The following is a 14,405-nucleotide window of genomic DNA, read 5'->3' on the forward strand; positions in this document are numbered from 1 at the left end:
TTTTTTTCACCTTGACCTCTAAGTATGGATTATCACTGCACATGATCCCACTTTACCATAAATCTGTTGGCCTCAGAAGAGAAGTCAATGGCACTATGATTCATTTGAATCAAAACTTGAATGAAGCTAAAAGGCAATCTATGCAACCATTAAAATAATTTACAAGCAGTGGATAGTATATCCCATTTTTATAAGGGAAGAAAACTGTTATGAAGGGAACACTGACAACTTTTTGATATATAGTTGCAAAATAGGCCCTACCCTCAGGAAATACTCAGGTAATTACAGTTCAGGTTGGTTAATGCTCTAATAGAAATAAGCATAGAATTCTCATGTAATACGTAAGATAGGGCACCTAACCTAGTTTAAATGGGCCCAAGAAAGTTTTTTAAAGGCAGATATACTGAACCAAGGCTATATAGTGTCAGTAGGAGTTAGGTGAATGGGTAGGAGGGAGGAAGAAAAAGAATTTTAGGTATATAAAACAAAATGTAAAGGCTGGTTATATGAATCAGCCTGTTGTGTTCAGTGACCTCTAAGCAGAGAGAAATTACTGGATTGTGATGTTAAGGAAGGGAGTCCCATGAGAAGAGGAACCTGGAGAGAGGCTTTAGTCTAAGGTCAAATCATAGAATCATGTTGTCAATGAGCTTAAACTTAGTGCTATCTATAGTGGGAAATATCAAGCGGCTGTAAGTACAAGAGTGACGTCAACTTTTTGGTTTAGGTAGGTAATTTGTCTTTGAGTGTCAGTTCTGAGATTCTGACCTTGAAGGTCATGAATTTAAATTTTTTTTAATGTTTATTTTTGTGAGAGAGAGCACATGCGCATGTGCGTGCGCAAGTGGGGATGGGGCAGAGAGAGAGGGAGACACAGAATCTGAAGCAGGCTCCACATCTGAGCTGTCAGCACAGACCATGAAATCATGACCTGAGCCTAAGTCAGACGCCCAACTCAACTGAGCCATCCAGGTGCCCTGAAGGTCATGAATTTTATTTATTGACCACTGTATATACTCAGAGGCTAGAATGGTACCTGGCAAGTACTTAAGTATTCACCAAAGATGCTAGTTAGGCAGTATAGTTGCATATAGCAGTTAAGAGCATGGGATCCAACACAGGTCTGGATCCTCCTGATGCCACCATTAAGTAGTGCTGTGACCTTAAGTGGGTTTCTTAGCCTTAATCACCCTGACTCACTTTTCTTATCTGGAAAATGGAGGAAAGAGTTGGACCTACCTAATCAGATGATTCGGAGAATTGAATGAGTTTATGTAAAGCACTTGGAGTAGTGCTTGGCTCATAGTAAGTACCATATAAATATTAAGTTATTATTTATTTGGTGAATGAAATTTTAATACAAACTAGAGTTGGTAAGGCTCTGATCCCAGAGCATTTATAGGGTTACACAGGAATGGATGGATTTAAGAAATATTCAGGAACACAGTCGGATAGGATGTGGTAAATAAGAGTGGCAAGGAGTTAAGGTTAATTCCCTGATGTAAAGCTAGAGATTTAGGTTCTCCCCGCCCTCCCATTTCTCCCCTACCCCTTCCCAGCACACGCTCGCGAGCGCGCGCGCGCGCGCGCGCACACACACACACACACACACACACACACACACTCCCTCCCTCCCTCCCTCCCTCCCTCTCACTCTCACAGATTACTGCTTATCCATTCTGGTTAGTACCAGAAGTTTAAATAAAGCCCAGTGGTTAGTCTTTGGTATGTTGATTCAGTGTGACATATCCTCTTGAATTTTGTTTGGTTTCTTTCTGATTCCTTTTCTTTCTCTTCCTCGAAGTCTCTTGGACTCCTTGGATTCTTCTCAGAACAGAAGTGTAAGAAGGGCTTAGGGCTATCTCCGGTTGTGTACCTACTTTCCTCCCCTTGTCTTCTCTTCCTTTTCTTTATGCTTCTTTCCCTCCTCCCCATTGATTTCCTACTCCCACAGTAGGAGATAAGAGAAAGGGTTTCCTCCTTAGTTGGCCCTTGCCTACAGACTAGCTTGGTGTTCACAGTTCCAGTCATAATGGAAAACTTTGGGGAGTGTGTTAAAACACATGTCAGAAAAGTATTCCCTTCAGCAATTAAATTTAACTTTAAAAGAGGTCTCTTTTAATTGTTTTTCTGATATGATATTGAGAAGTGTTTGGAATCTAGCACTTGAGCCAGCTAACCTTAGGATCCTTCTGTTATAGAAACCAGCTAACTTGTAGAGTATAGCTTGTCTGTTAGGCAAAAGGAATCTTTTAGCTTGCTGCTAGGCAGGTCAGGGTCACCTGAACCAGAGGTTCCATGCTAGAGCTGTGCTTTCATTAGGAGAATGGGACTGGATACTCCGAGAGTCTAAGATGGAGCCTCAGCTCTCTGCTGCGGCCCTGCTAGTCTTTGAAATCTATACATTTTTAAAAAAATCTTTAAGTTCATATAAATTTTGCGTTCTACTCTACAATTCATTTGTTTTGATAGAAATGTAAATTTCCTCCCCTAATCTTTTGCCTAAACTAGTGCTCTGGGAAAATAAACCCTTTTACTTTCTTGTGTCTTCTCATATTCCCCCACATACTACCTCGTTCCCCAGTTTAAGAAGCACATACGAGGATTTGGAGCCAAAACATTTTTATTAAGTGTCTCTTGCATATTTCTCATGATGAGTTTCTCATGAGGAGTTGGCATTTTGGCTAATACAGTCCAGCCTTTTTTTCTTCAACACATTAAGTGAGGCTTCTAAATCTTTGGAACAACATTCTTGGTCATAAACAGTTTGTAGTAAAAGCTTTCCATTTCCCAGAGTTTGTAATGAATGTAAATATTCTATGTAATTCCTCATCTGGGTAGTCATGAAAAGATAGTAGCCAGTGTTTATTGTCTTTTTACTATGTGCTAGGTTCTCCTCTCTTTTGTCTATCATGCTCTTGAATTATGCGATGCTTTGAAAACAATTAACTTGTCTGTAGAATTCATGCTAACATTACTATTGTTTTTAATTAACAGATTTCAACACTAAACTTGCACAATGTCTTTGAAACCAAGAGTAGTAGATTTTGATGAGACATGGAACAAACTTTTAACGACAATCAAAGCTGTTGTCATGTTGGAATACGTTGAAAGAGCAACATGGAACGATCGCTTCTCGTATCCTTTAGTGGCATTGATAAATGTTCTTGTATTGATGGTGATATTGTATCAATAAATGTATCAGTGAACGTTGATAAATGTCCTAAAATTGACAAACTTGTTGAAAAGTGAGAATAGGTTTATGCTTTTGTGATTACTTTCAAATGTATTGTTTACATTTCTAAGTTCACCACCTGTATGAGGCAGTCAGCAATCTGATAACATTTCATGTAACAAATACTTATTGAGCACTTATGTATATGGCAGGTATGCTTGAGACTTTGGGAACACAGTTGTAAAACACAAACCACTTTCCCTTCACTCTACTAGGGGAAACAGACAATAAACAGGTATTAAAATAATCTAATGCCAGTGCTTCTACTAATAGGTAGTAATAAATGTTGTGGAGAAAAATCAAGCAGGGTAAGGCCATGGAGAGTGATTAGAGTATGGCAGCTCTTTTAGATGGGATAGTCTTGGAAGGCCTCTCTGAGGATGGTGATATTTGAACTAGACTAAAGTGAGGGAGCAAGTCATACAGATACCTGGGAGAAGAGTGTTCTAGGTAGTGAATGGCAAGTTTAATGACTTGACAGTTAGAAATATGTTTCTTAATTGGTTTGTTTACATTTATGAATTAGCAGTTTTATATGAAAATACAAATTTGTGGTTTCCCTAGAACAATCTGAACCCTGATGTCCTGCATTCCTACATGACAGCTATCTTTTTTCTTTTTTAAAATATATACATAATATATATTACTTACAAATATATATAAAATTACTATTCTACCCCAGCACTTGGGGTATGAACTCTGGCACCAAGAAAAAACTCTAAAATATTAAAATACTGCAGCTTCTTGGTATTTGGAAAGTTAAAGGGGTCTCTAGGAACCCTTGGCATCTGGGTATCTGGGGCAAAGCTATGGATGGCAGTCTCACCAACTGTACGCAGTGTCTTCCAGGGCCCAAGGCTGGGTGAGCATGGGGGCAGCATATGTACTTTGGAACATATTTACTGTCAGACTCCTGAACTGCTTCAGTCTTTTACCGTAGGAAACCCCACACATGTCATGTCTCAGGGTAAAGAAAAGGGATCGGGTTGAGATCTGGTTGTCTCTGGGTCCAAATGGCATGGCAGTAACCCAGGGCCCTGAAGGAGGCCTTGACGACTGGGTGGATACTGTAAAAACCAGATTCTTTCCCCAGAAAGGGAAATTGAAATGTGAAGGTATTAACCAGAATGTGTGTGGAGGTTCAGAGTTCTCTCAAACTCTATGCTGCCCTCTCTAGCCGTCTTCTGGGTCTAAGGGGTGGCTACCCTCTCTATGTAGGCATACATTCTTTAGAAAAGCTTGGATTTTATAACAGTGATTCAACTTGTTCTCAATGCCTAACTCGGTTTTTATATTAAGCTGAATATTGATACAAGAACAGCGAAGTTCTTTTAGACCAGTAGCAAACCATTTCTTTCATTACAGTTGTAGTCGTTAGTAAGAAACATTTGTTAGGCTACCTATGTTCTAGGCACTAAGATAAATAAAATGATGGTAATGTTCCTGGGAGCTTTCATAGTTTGCAAAGATGTTTTTATATTACTTGGTACCTCAAGACTGTCAGATTGTGGGGCGGATATAATTATTGTCTTTATGTAACAGATGAGGAAATTGATATTCAGAGATTAAAGGACTTGCCCAGACTCATGCAGGTAGTAACTGAATGAGCACAGACTTGAATATGAGATTTTCAGCATCTAATTCCTATGCTTGCCAGTGTATCTAGAGGATAATTGATATAGATTCTGCCTTTGAAGAACTTATTATTGAATTAATTTTTTCGTAGAACATCATGGATTGGTTTTGGGTAGGAATCTTTTTTTTTTCTTTTTTGCGTAGGATCTTAATAAAATGGACCAAGTGTTAAAGGCCACTTGGGTGTTAATGAGATTTCATTAGATGAGTACATAGGTAGTTTTAGGGCTGTTTCAACTAAAATAATGAACAGAGAAAGGAGTTGGTCTTAGAAATACCCAACTTCTCTGGAAAGTGCCCGTCCAGTCATTATTATTTCTAAGATGTTTATTGTGTGATTCATCCAGTTATTCTTGACCTGTGTGTGAATTTTCTTCTCCTCCCTTTACAGAAAGCTGCAGAAATGGTAAAGTTAAGAATGGAATTTCTTACTTTAAATTTTATTTTGGAAAATAAAGGACTGTGTTACTAATTGTTTTGAAGTAAAATTCTCACCTTTTCCCTATTATTTTTGCTTAAGAATATGAGGTGACTTCTGACCCTCAGATTTCTTAGGTATAAATTTTAGAGGCTATAAAACTTTAATCTTTTGAAAATGGAAAGCCTCCCCCAAATTGTGTATCACTATGTGTGATAGTACGTGATTTAAAAAAAAAATTTTTTTAATGTTTATTTTTTTGAGAGAGAGAGAGAGGGAGAGAAAATGAGTGGGGGAGGGGCAGAGAGAGGGAGACACAGAATCTGAAGCAGTTGACCCTTGAAGAGCACAAGTTTGGACTCTGTGTATCCACTTATAAATTTCTTTTTTTAAATAAATACAGTATAGTATTGTAAATGTATTTTCTCTTCTTGGCAATTTTAATAAGATTGTTTTTAGCTTACTTTATGTAAGAATACAGTATCTAATACATATAAAATACAGTATATGTGTTAACCAACTGTTTATGTTTCACTTGAGGCAAAGTCAACAGTAGGGTATTAGCTTAGTTTTGGGGAAATGAAAATTTATACGTGTTTTTTTTTCTGAGGAGCTTGGCGGGCCTCACTCGCATGTTGTTCAAGGGTTAACTGGTACATGTGTTAAAAAATTCCTAAGATGTACACGTGGGATTGAACAGATAATTATAAAGCAAACACCCGCATAATAACTGCACAGGTTAAGAACTAGAACACTGCCAGAATCCAATTCTCCCCCCTACTTACAGGTCTGTCTTGGTTCACGATTCCACTCCTTTACCTTGGAAGTAACTACTATTCTGAGTTTTGCAACTGTTGTTTCCTTGTTGTTGTTGTTTGTTAATAGTATAACTGCTTATATATACAGCCCTAACAATTATTGGTTATTTCTGTGTTTGGAACTTTATATATATAAATGGAATCATACTGTGGTACATTTTTTTTGTGTGTCGTAATTTTTTCTTTCAACATGTATATGTATGCAGTTAATTTGTTACCAGTGATATTGTGAAATATGCATTACTAGCCCCATTTTACAGTTGAGAATGTTGTGGCTTACTGATGTGATAAGATGCTTTACTGATACTGTAGGATAGAATGCGGAGGTAAAATGCTCAAGTCCCCTTATACTCTTTTTTAAAAAATTTTTTTAATATTCATTTTTGAGAGAGAGAGCGCACAACCAGGGAAAGGCAGAGAGAGAGGGAGACACAGAATCTGGAGCAGGCTCTAGGCTCTGAGCTGTCATCACAGAGCCTGATGTGGGGCTCAAACTCACGAACCATGAGATCATGACCTGAGCCGAAGTTCGATGCTTAACTGACTGAGCCAATCAAGCGCCCCCTCTAATATATATTCTGTCAGGCATGTTTTCCAACACAGACCAGGTTTGACTACATTGAAAAATATTGAAGTAGGTCGTCTCCATCCTTGACGATCCTGACAAAAATTTTAGGAGAACTTCTTACTAACCTTGGCACTTAGTAGCCCATCATTCTTAGATTGTACAGATTGGAAAAGGTTTTATCTGTAGTTGTCTCTGCTTGAAGCATCAGTAACATTTTCACTCTATTCCAAATTAAATCAGACTAATTCAGTTATTGTGAATCAATAATTCAGTTATTGTGATTCTGTAGTTACACTTAAAATTTTTCCATTTAACCAATAATTTTATATCCATGCTTGCTAGTAGATGATTTCATAGATACTGCATCTTTTACATGTTGTGTGTTTTTTCTTCCTCTTCAGAAATGTCAATAAAGAAGATCTTTATCTTTTATTGCCGCTACTGTTTTGGTCATTGTACCATTTTCAATTTTCAGATCATCTTTACCTTTTTTTTAAAAAAAAACTAAACCAGCATTGTTTAAAGTTTGTTTCCTATTATATGTAATATAAATAACTTAAAAGCACATCTTTACAAATCTGCAAGCTATATCTTCATAATGAGAACCCATTGTACTTCTCTTCCTTGGGCTTGGTTTTCTTTTTTTCTTTTCTTTTTTTAAAATATAATTTATTGTCAAGTTGGCTAACAGAGTGTATACAGTGTGCTTTTGGGTTTGGGGGTAGATTCCCATGATTCATCGCTTACATGCAACACCCAGTGCTCATCCCAGCAAGTGTCCTCCTCAGTGCCCATCACCTGTTTTCCCCTCTCCCTCACTCCCTGCCCCCCCATCAACCCTCAGTTTGTTCTCTGTATTTAAGAGTCACTTATGGTTTGCCTCCCTCCCTCTCTGTAACTATTTTTTTCACCAGGGTTTGGTTTTCTGTCTTCACTTTTTTCCCTTTTTCTTCTTTCTTTTTAATTTTTTTTTTTATGTTTGTTTATTTTGAGAGAGAGACTGAGTGAACAGGGGCAGAGAGAGTGGGAGAGAAAATCCCCAAGCAGGCTCCATGCAAGTAGCTGGGCTCGAACCCATGAACTGTGAGATCATGACCTGAACCGAAACCAAGAGTAGGATGCATAACCAACTAAGCCACCCAGGTGTTTTGCCATTTAATTTTTTTTTAATTTTTTTTTAACGTTTTTTTAATTTATTTTTGAGACAGAGAGAGACAGAGCATGAATGGGGAAGGGGCAGAGAGAGAGGGAGACACAGAATCAGAAGCAGGCTCCAGACTCTGAGCCGTCAGCCCAGAGCCTGACGCGGGGCTCGAACTCACGGACCGCGAGATCGTGACCTGAGCTGAAGTCGGACGCTTAACCGACTGAGCCACCCAGGCGCCCCTAATTTTTTTTTTAAAGATTTTATTTTTAAGTAATCCCCAAGATCAAGAGTTGCATGGTCCACCGAATGAGCTAGCCAGGTGCCCCTCTTTTTCTTGTCTCTCATGAGAGTCACCTGCAGTGGCCCTCAGCAGGACCAGGACACACAGGATGAGGGCCGTGGGGTGGGGGAAGTGGAGGCAAGAGCCCAGACAGAAAAAGACAAGACAGGGATAGTGATAGTTCAGGGGAAGGAGAGGCAGAGTAAAGGAAGGTGGATTTTGCAGCCCAGTGTCAAGACCCCAAAAGTAATAATACAGTGTTCCTTCTTTCTTAGAAAATGGTTGATGGTGTGTGTCTTGCTGCTTTGGATGATCTTTACTTTCATTCCCATTGTAGAACTCATTGTTTTTGACCCACGGCACAACAGAATTAATAGTGTTAAAATTCAAAATTAAACCCAAGCATAGGAAGCACCTTTTAATAGAGAAAATGAACTAAAATAGTTTTGCTGCTGGTCAGCACTGTCTTTTGGTTGTAGCAGCGTTCAGAACTTTTCCTCTGGAACAGTTGTGTGCTTTTTTTTTTTTTAAAAAAATTAATGTTTATTTATTTGAGAGAGAGTATGCGCATGCATATGCACACATTTGAACTGGGGAGGGGCTGAGAGAGAGGGAGAGAGAATCCCAGGCAGGCTGCATGCTCAGTGCAGAGACCTTCCCAGGGCTTGATCTCACCTGTGAAATCACGACCTGAGGCAGTATCAAGAGTCAGAAGCCGACTGACTCTTGATTTTGGTTCAGGTTGGAATCTTGCAGTTGGTGGGTTCAAGCCCCAAGTCCGGCTCTGCACTGACAGCATGGAGCCTGCTTGGGATTCTCTGTCTCCCTGTCTATCTCTGCCCTTCCCCACTCTTGTTCTCTCTCTCTCTCTCTCTCTCTCTCTCTGTCTCTCTCTCTCTCTCAATCTTTCTCTCTCTCTCAAAGATTAAAAAAAAAAAAAAGGAGTCAGATACTTAACTGACTGAGTCACCCAGGCACCCCTACAGTTTTGTTTTTTGACGGTGTGAATTTATAAGTGGAAAGTTCATAATAGAGGGATTTTTATATCCTGGATTACTAAGGAGTAACTTGAGGAAAAGAACTTTGGAAAAGACAATGTTTAAATCTGACCTCCAGTTATTTCCCATTTTTTTGTCTTTTAAAAGTGCCTTGTCTATAACCAAATCACAATTGAGTGGTAGAGAGTTGGGTGCTCTTCCTAAGGCCTAACCATTTTCAGGGTGGTTAGATATTTCAGTAGGTTAGAGAAAAATAACATTTAGGAATATATTTTAGACAGTTAAGTGACATGATACAGTGGTTAACTGAGACCCCAAACTATGATGAGATAACCAATTAAAAGATTTATCAAGGTGGACGCCATTAAAAAGAAATACAAGAGTAGGGATTACCTGGGTGGCTCAGTCAGTTAAGCATCCAACTTCAGCTCAGGTTGTGATCTTGTGGTTTGTGGGTTTGAGCCCCACGTTGGGCTCTGTGGTGACAGCTTGGAGCCTGGAGCCTGCTTCAGATTCTGTGTCTCCCTCTCTCTGCCCCTCCTTCACTCAAGCTGTCTTTCTCTCTTAAAAATAAATAAACATTTAAAAATTAAAAAAAAGTACAAACCCAAAAAGCACAGAGATACCATTAAAAAAAAAAAAAAGAAAAATGCAAAAGTACATTCTCACTGAAGATGTCAAACAGTATATAAGTCCTGTATATGGGTTGAAATAGTTTCCATGTATTTCCTGCCCTGCACAGATCCTTTTACCCTAAGTGGAAAGTCCTTTTAATCAATTTTGTTTACATGTACATGTGGTGGATAAATTGAGATACTAATTTTGGTGATAGAAATCATTTGGGCACATAATTAGCATATCATGCTGAAATTAAGGTATTGAATCATGTTAATTTTTCAGTATCAAGTAAGTTGTGTATTCTAGAATTAAGTGTATATATGGCTTCAGGAAGAAGAGAGCAAATATGGATGAAATTTCTTGAAGTAGGTATTCAGAACTTAAAAGATCTTAAATATACCATATCTCTGCTAAAAGAATTGTTGATCTGGATCCTGGCTAAATTTAGTCTTTTTTAAAAAATTAAATTTAAATTTAAGTGTAGTATACACTGACTCATTAATGCACAGGTGAATTTTCATAACATAAACATACCCATGGACCCAATAAATAGAACACTCCTAGCATCCCAGAGCACCCTTTCTTACCCCCTCAGTCAGTAGAAGTAACCACTCTCCTCACTTTTTTTTTTTAATTTTTTTTTTTTTTTTACATTTATTTATTTTTGAGAGACCTAGAGAGAGACAGAGCACAAGTTGGGGAGGGGCAGAGAGAGGGAGGCACAGAACCCAAAGCAGGCTCCAGGCTCCAGGCTCCAGGCTCCAGGCTCCAGGCTCCAGGCTCCAAGCTGTCAGCCCAAAGCCCCATGTGGGGCTCAAACCCACAAACCATGAGATCATGACCTGAGCTGAAGTCGGACACTTAACTGACTGAGCTGCCCAGGCGCCCCTCTCCTCACTTCTAATACGTTTAATTCTGACAACACTTTTATATCTGATTTTACTAGGGTAAGATTGAGATAACTAATTGAGACTGAATATAAATCTCTATGGTAAAAAACCACAAAACTATTAGAGATTTAAATTATGTAGTGAACTAGGACTTCTTTTTTTCCCCACGGAATTTATAACAAACCTAGAGGGGCTCCAAGCTGGATCCAGGAGCTCATCTAATACATTATTTTAGGGCAGCTTTCTTCTGTATTTATACCTTTCTTCTTCTTCTCTCCCCACACTACTATCAATTTTCTGTAAAATTTCTAAATTTTTACAAATTTAGGTATAAATTTTATATTTATATAGAAATAAATTTATATAGAAATAAATTTCTAAATTCTTTCTTAGGCGATGCATGTTAAAATTTCTACTTTTTTTGTAATATAGGTTAATATATTTTTGTTGCTGTTGGTAAGTAGTTCTTATATACTATTATATTTAATCTTCTATTTTTTAAATTTTCATTGTATCTAAGTTGATTTAAAATAATCGTAAGGGGTGCCTGGGTGGCTGAGTTGGTTAAGTGTTGACTTTACCTCAGGTCATGATCTCATGGTTCATGAGTTCAAGCCCCACGTGGGGCTCTGTGCTGCCTGCTCACACTCTGTCCCTTCTCTCTCAAAAATAAATAAACATTAAAACAAAAATAAAAAAATAAAATTGTAATAGTTTGTTTCATACTGTACTTTTTTCTACAAAAAAATCTGGTGCAGCAGTATTGCACTATATGGATATTTTTGCTTCTCTTTTTTGCTGTAAACATTTTTTGTTTATGTTTAGTATAATAGCATACCGAAGAAATATGTACATATATACATGAAAATATTTTATCAATTACTAATTGTAATTAAAAATAAAAGGATTTAGAAGGAACCTGGGAAAGTCTGACCAAAGTCTACCTGTCAGTGACCTCATGTGGAGAGGGCTGCTTATTCTTTCTGGAGTAAGGCTACTAGGTAAATAGGCAGAGCATGTGATACTGATTCCCTATCTTCCTTCCATCACCAAGTGTTTAATAAATGCCTATAATGTGCCAGGAATTGTGCCTTGAGGCTGGGAATACAGAGATAATTAAGAACAGGCTAGTGCGGATGGAAAAGGTATAAATAATTTCTATTATATAAAAATAAATTCTGTATAAGAAGAATATGTAAAATGTTATGGGGCTATAGAAGAGGAAGAACCTGCATCCTACCTCTGTATTTTTTTAATAATGGAAATTTTTTTTAAGGTTTTTTTGTTTTTTGTTTTTAGTACTAATCTACACACAATGTGGGGCTTGAACTCACAACCCTGAGATCAAGAGTCACAGCCAGGTCCCCTCTACCTCTATAATTTTTATTTTGCCATATTTCCGGATCCTTATTTTAACTATATTAATTTTGCTTATAATATAAGAAAAGCATATTAAATAATTGAATCCATCCCAAATAATTAACCTTATTTTCAGTTTTTATCTGCATCTCCAGTTAGGCTGTTCCCAGATTGCTTCATGTGTTCTTTATCTTAACCATCTGGTCAGTAATGCAGTTTATGAAGCATGTTAACATTGATGAGTTTATTTGGTTTTTACAAAGATTCTGTAAGAGATATCAAGAGACGGTTTGTTACCCTTACCTTAGAGATGAGGAAATGACAGTGCAGAAAGGTTAAGAGACTTGGTCAAGATCACTGGCTAGTAAAGCTAAAGTCTCATTCAGATCCCATTTCCTCTGTCTCAGGATTAAAAACTCTGCTACAGTATATATCTACCATTTGTGATACCTAGCAGGGTACTTAGTTGGTATTCAAAAACTTAATTGATTAATATTACTATTCATATTACAATTCTTCTAATGGAATAAATGCTGAAGGATAGTGTATCGGTTGCAGTGTATTTTGATGAGTACTATGATGTAGGAAAATGTGTCACATTAGTAATTTTTGTAACTTTTGTTTCTCAGAATTGCTTATACATATCTACTTCTTATGATATTCTATAGCCTTTTGTTGATATTATGCTTATGTCCATTCTTACATAAACTTTATTTTGTAGGTTTCTGGGTAACTTGATTTCCCAGAACCCACTCTGAATTTTAACCTCTTAGAGAAGAACCATTTTCCTTACAATGCTGTCTAATAATTCTCAAGAAATATTTGTCGAATGAGTAAATGAATAACTCAGTGCTTTTTAAAGTAAGCATGGCTATATATTTTACTCTTTCTATATCTGTAGAATCCTAAATTGCTTGAAATATTTCACTTTTTAATGGCAAACTTGAGTTAAATCTTTTGTTTTAAAATAATATCACTAATGAATATGCAAACCTTAACAACTTAACTAGAGATATCTATGCTTTATGTGTGGCCTATCCTGAACCCCTTGGAGAAAGACTTTATACAGAAACTAAGATTTTTTTGGAAAATCACGTACGGCATTTGCACAAGGTAAGGAGTGATACATACATGATATAAATATGTTTGTACCTGGGTAGTCACTTGACTAGTTTACTGTTTTCCAGTGCAGAATTTATATCAGATTAAGGTTATTTGCTTTGTTTCCTAAATAACATTTTTCTGATTATATATATTTAAGATCTATGAGTTAAGCATTACGTTATTAGATTCTCCAAAGGATATCAGGTTTAGTTATTCAAGATTGTATAATTAGTAACTGAAAGAGTGGGGTTTCAAATCAAGGTTTGCTCAACTTTAAAATTTGCTTCTATGTCCTCTGGATGGTGTTTACTAGAACCAAATTTTCTCTTATTCTTCCCACCTCTTGGTAAATCTCTATTATTTTCAACCTTTTAGCTGCCTCTTCATATCCTACATAAAGTCTTACAAAAGCCTAAAACTAAAAAGGGAAATGATAAATTAAAAAGCATGATAGAGACTGTCCTTGTGACCAGTTACTTTAGTTAGTAATGTCATATGTACAAGGGCAACATCACAGATTTGATCTTTGTATGAACAAAAGAATTTCCATGTTGGGGCTATAAACTGGACTTGACCTTTTATTAGCCATGTGACCATGGGCAACTCACTTAATCTACCTTGTGGATTGAAATTTCTTTGTTTTTTTTCTCTTTAAAGTTTATTTTGAGAGAGAGAGGGAGAGAGAGCATGTGAGCAGGGGGAGGGGCAGAGATAGAGAATCCTAAGCAGCTCCAAGCTGTCAGCGTAGACCCCAACTCAGAGCTCAATCTCACAAACCATGAGATCATGACCTGAGCCAATATCAAGAGTTTGATGCTTAACTAACTGAACCACCTAGGCGCCCCGTTTCTTTATCTTTAAAATGGAGATAAAACAACACTATATAATAAGGTGTCTGACCTTGGGCATGGCTAGGTGCAGTTATGTTTTAAAGTGGTGATAACCCCAGAGCATAATTGATTGTTTGATGTTTCCCTTAAAACCTTTAGAGGTAATGCTCTACTTTTTATTATATATGGCAGATACATTTTAGTGTTCTAATATGTACATTTGTTAGTTGATAAAAGCAATTTTAATAACATACTTTAAATTATTCTTAAAATGTTTAGTATGTGAAGTTTTGAAGTTCTGCTATGATAATCTAGTGAACTTTGGTTATACCATGATTGTTACCTGTATGAGGCATTTATCAATTTTGTACTTTTATATATTAGCATAGTTTGCATTTCTTTAAATGTTTTATTTTGAAATACTTTTCAGACTTACAGAAAAGTTGCAAAAATAATACAGAATTCATGTATCCTTTTTACCAGTTTTCTTAAGGTTAACGTCTTG

At 37.0% G+C, this 14,405-nt stretch overlaps 1 protein-coding gene across 4 annotated transcripts in view; it reads left to right on the forward strand.

Annotated features, from left to right (window-relative positions):
* Window positions 1-14,405, forward strand: part of CUL2 (cullin 2) — a 101,910-nt gene that overhangs the window by 19,196 nt on the left and 68,309 nt on the right. For all 4 annotated transcript variants that reach the window (XM_019465115.2, XM_019465113.2, XM_019465114.2 and 1 more), the window contains 2 exons: window positions 2,998-3,138; window positions 12,977-13,079. In XM_019465115.2, coding sequence (XP_019320660.1) covers window positions 3,020-3,138; window positions 12,977-13,079 — 222 coding nt within the window. In that variant the 5' untranslated portion in view covers window positions 2,998-3,019. The remainder of the gene's footprint in view (window positions 1-2,997; window positions 3,139-12,976; window positions 13,080-14,405) is intronic.

This window comes from Panthera pardus, unplaced genomic scaffold, assembly GCF_024362965.1.
Source record: "Panthera pardus isolate Hobbes unplaced genomic scaffold, ASM2436296v1 HiC_scaffold_6, whole genome shotgun sequence".
Classification (NCBI taxonomy): domain Eukaryota; kingdom Metazoa; phylum Chordata; class Mammalia; order Carnivora; family Felidae; genus Panthera; species Panthera pardus.